The sequence below is a fragment of the Eimeria acervulina genome, genomic scaffold (assembly GCF_000499425.1).
Source record: "Eimeria acervulina Houghton genomic scaffold, Eah_scaff1674, whole genome shotgun sequence".
NCBI lineage: Eukaryota > Apicomplexa > Conoidasida > Eucoccidiorida > Eimeriidae > Eimeria > Eimeria acervulina.
In genome coordinates, this window is record NW_013550153.1 from 1 (window position 1) to 2,506 (window position 2,506).

General features: G+C 31.4%; 1 protein-coding gene across 1 annotated transcript in view; it reads left to right on the forward strand.

Moving 5' to 3' along the window:
• Positions 1-889: 889 nt before the first annotated feature.
• EAH_00062090 (hypothetical protein) overlaps positions 890-2,506 on the forward strand; it is a gene marked incomplete at both ends in the record, with an annotated part of 3,490 nt that continues 1,873 nt past the window's right edge. Inside the window, 2 exons of the mRNA XM_013396933.1 lie at positions 890-941; positions 1,409-2,169. Coding sequence (XP_013252387.1) covers positions 890-941; positions 1,409-2,169 — 813 coding nt within the window. The remainder of the gene's footprint in view (positions 942-1,408; positions 2,170-2,506) is intronic.

Here is a 2,506-nt window from a genome sequence, read left to right on the forward strand (position 1 = left end):
ACTGTCTGTCTCTTTTCCTTTTTACTGTCTGTCTCCTTTTTCACTATCTGTCTCCTTTCTGCTGTCTGTCTCTTTTTTACTGTCTCCTTTCTACTGTCTCTCTTATACTGTCTGTCTCCTTTCTGCTCTTTGTCTCTTTCTACTGTCTGTCTCTTTTCCTTTTTACTGTCTGTCTCCTTTTTCACTATCTGTCTCCTTTCTACTGTCTGTCTCCTTTTGCTGCAGACTGAGCCAATAAGAACAGAAATTGATATACGAAAGACAACAGCGCTCGGCACGAAGGAGACAGGTATAAAATAAAACTATTAAGCAATCTCCTGTCTCTATATCCATCTATTAATAATGTTATTATAATTATATTCTTATAAAGCAGATATAAATAAATATATATATATACATATATATATATTGTATATATATCATAGTGTAGGTATATATGTATATGCTATTATGTAGTTTTATTATTATGCATGTACGTATGCATATATATATATGTATATATATTTCTTATGTATAAAAATAGATATACTTATATATATATATATATATATTTGTATGTATAAGTGTTTATGTATATACTTATATAAATACACGTCCTGCTCTTGTATTCTTATTGGGGCTTATAAAGGATTGCATGCACGACTTACGTTTGTTGCTTTGTTTGTTTTTATTTTTATTTTTATTTATTTTTATTTTTATTGTTTAAATTGCATTTGCTTGTTCTTGTGTTTGTGTTTTTGTTTTTGTTTATTTATTTTAATCTGTTTTAATTGTGCCAATTTATTTTAATTTATTTTAATTTATTTTAATTTATTTTAATTTATTTTAATTTATTTTAATTTTTTTTAATTTTTTTTGTTTGTTTTAATTTTTTTTTGTTTGTTTTCAGTTGCATGTTTAGTTGTGAGGCTGCAGCGCGTCTTCGGGCAGAAACCTCCGCTGTACGCTGCAGCAATAATAAAAATAAAAATAAAAATAAAGATAATATATGTATATAATTATATATAAATAAATATAAGTATACATAAACACATAAATAAGTTGAGGCGTATCTAATGAGCTAAAACAATAAATATATAAACGTACAAATAAGTAAATAAATAAACATATCTATAAATAAATGTTATTGTATAAATATATATAAATGTATATATATAAATATATATATATATATATTTATTTATATATTTATATATTTATATATGCATAAATGAACAGAGCAACATACATCTATATAAATATAAATATGAATACATAAATACACAACTATACAAATAAATATAAATATAAGTATAGATATAAACATAAATATAAAATATAAAATATAAAATATAAAATATAAATATAAATATTAATTCAAAGATAAATACACAAGTATACAAATAAATATATTGTTATTCATGCGCAGAAAAGACAGAAAGTCAGGCGAGGCTTTCGCAGTGTCTCCTGAGGCGAGGAGACAACGCAAAGAACAAACCGATGAGAACAAAGACAAAGAAACAATTAAAACAACAGAAGCAGGTCAAGAAGAAGAGACAGCAAAAGCAGCAGACACTGCTCTCAAAAAGGAGGGGCCTCAGCAGTACACAGCAGCAAAAGGAGCAGCAGCAGCAGCAGCAGCAGCAGCAAAAGAAGCAAAAGCAGCAAAAGCAGAAGCAGGAGCTAAGGGAGCCCCAGATGCGAAAACAGCAGCAGCAGCAGCAGCAGCAGCAAAGACTACAGCAGGTCCGAAGGGCCCCAAGGACGCAGCAGCAGCAGCAAAAGGAGCAGCAGCAGCAGGAGCAAAGGGTGGGGCAGCATTTAAACTATCACCAGCAGCAGCAGGAGCATCTAAAGAAGACGAAGCAGCAGCAGCAGCAGCAGCAGCAGCAGCAGCAGCAGCAGCAGCAGCAGGAGGAACAGGAGACTCTCCAAGGACAGCAGAACGAAGACATAGAGGTTTAGCTCTTCAAGAGGCGTTACGCATGCGAGGTCTGGGGCTGCGTCTAAGAGGAGACAAAGACAAGAAGAATAAAAAAACAAAACCTGAAAAACTTAAAGTGCGAGACGCCTTTAAAGACCCTGAGGTTAGACGAAGAGTAAATCAATTAATCGAAGAGGGGCTGTGGAAGCCCGGCGATGAACTCGAGTATGAACTCTTCCTTGACCCTCTTGCTGGGAATGCTGAGGGTAAGCATATTTTGTTTACTTGTTTGTTTATTTGTTTGTTTGTTTGTCTGTTTGTCTGTTTATTTGTTTGTTTGTATTTAATGCCTGTGTCTTTATCTATCTGTCTATCTATCTATGTATATATATATATATATATATTTATTTATTTATTTATTTATATATTTATGAGTACGAACTCTTCCTTGACCCTCTTGCTGGGAATGCTGAGGGTAAGTATATTTTGTTTATTTGTTTGTTTGTTTGTTTGTTTGTTTATTTGTTTGTTTATTTGTATTTAATGCATGTGTCTTTATCTATCTATCTATCTATCTATCTATGTATATATATATATATATAT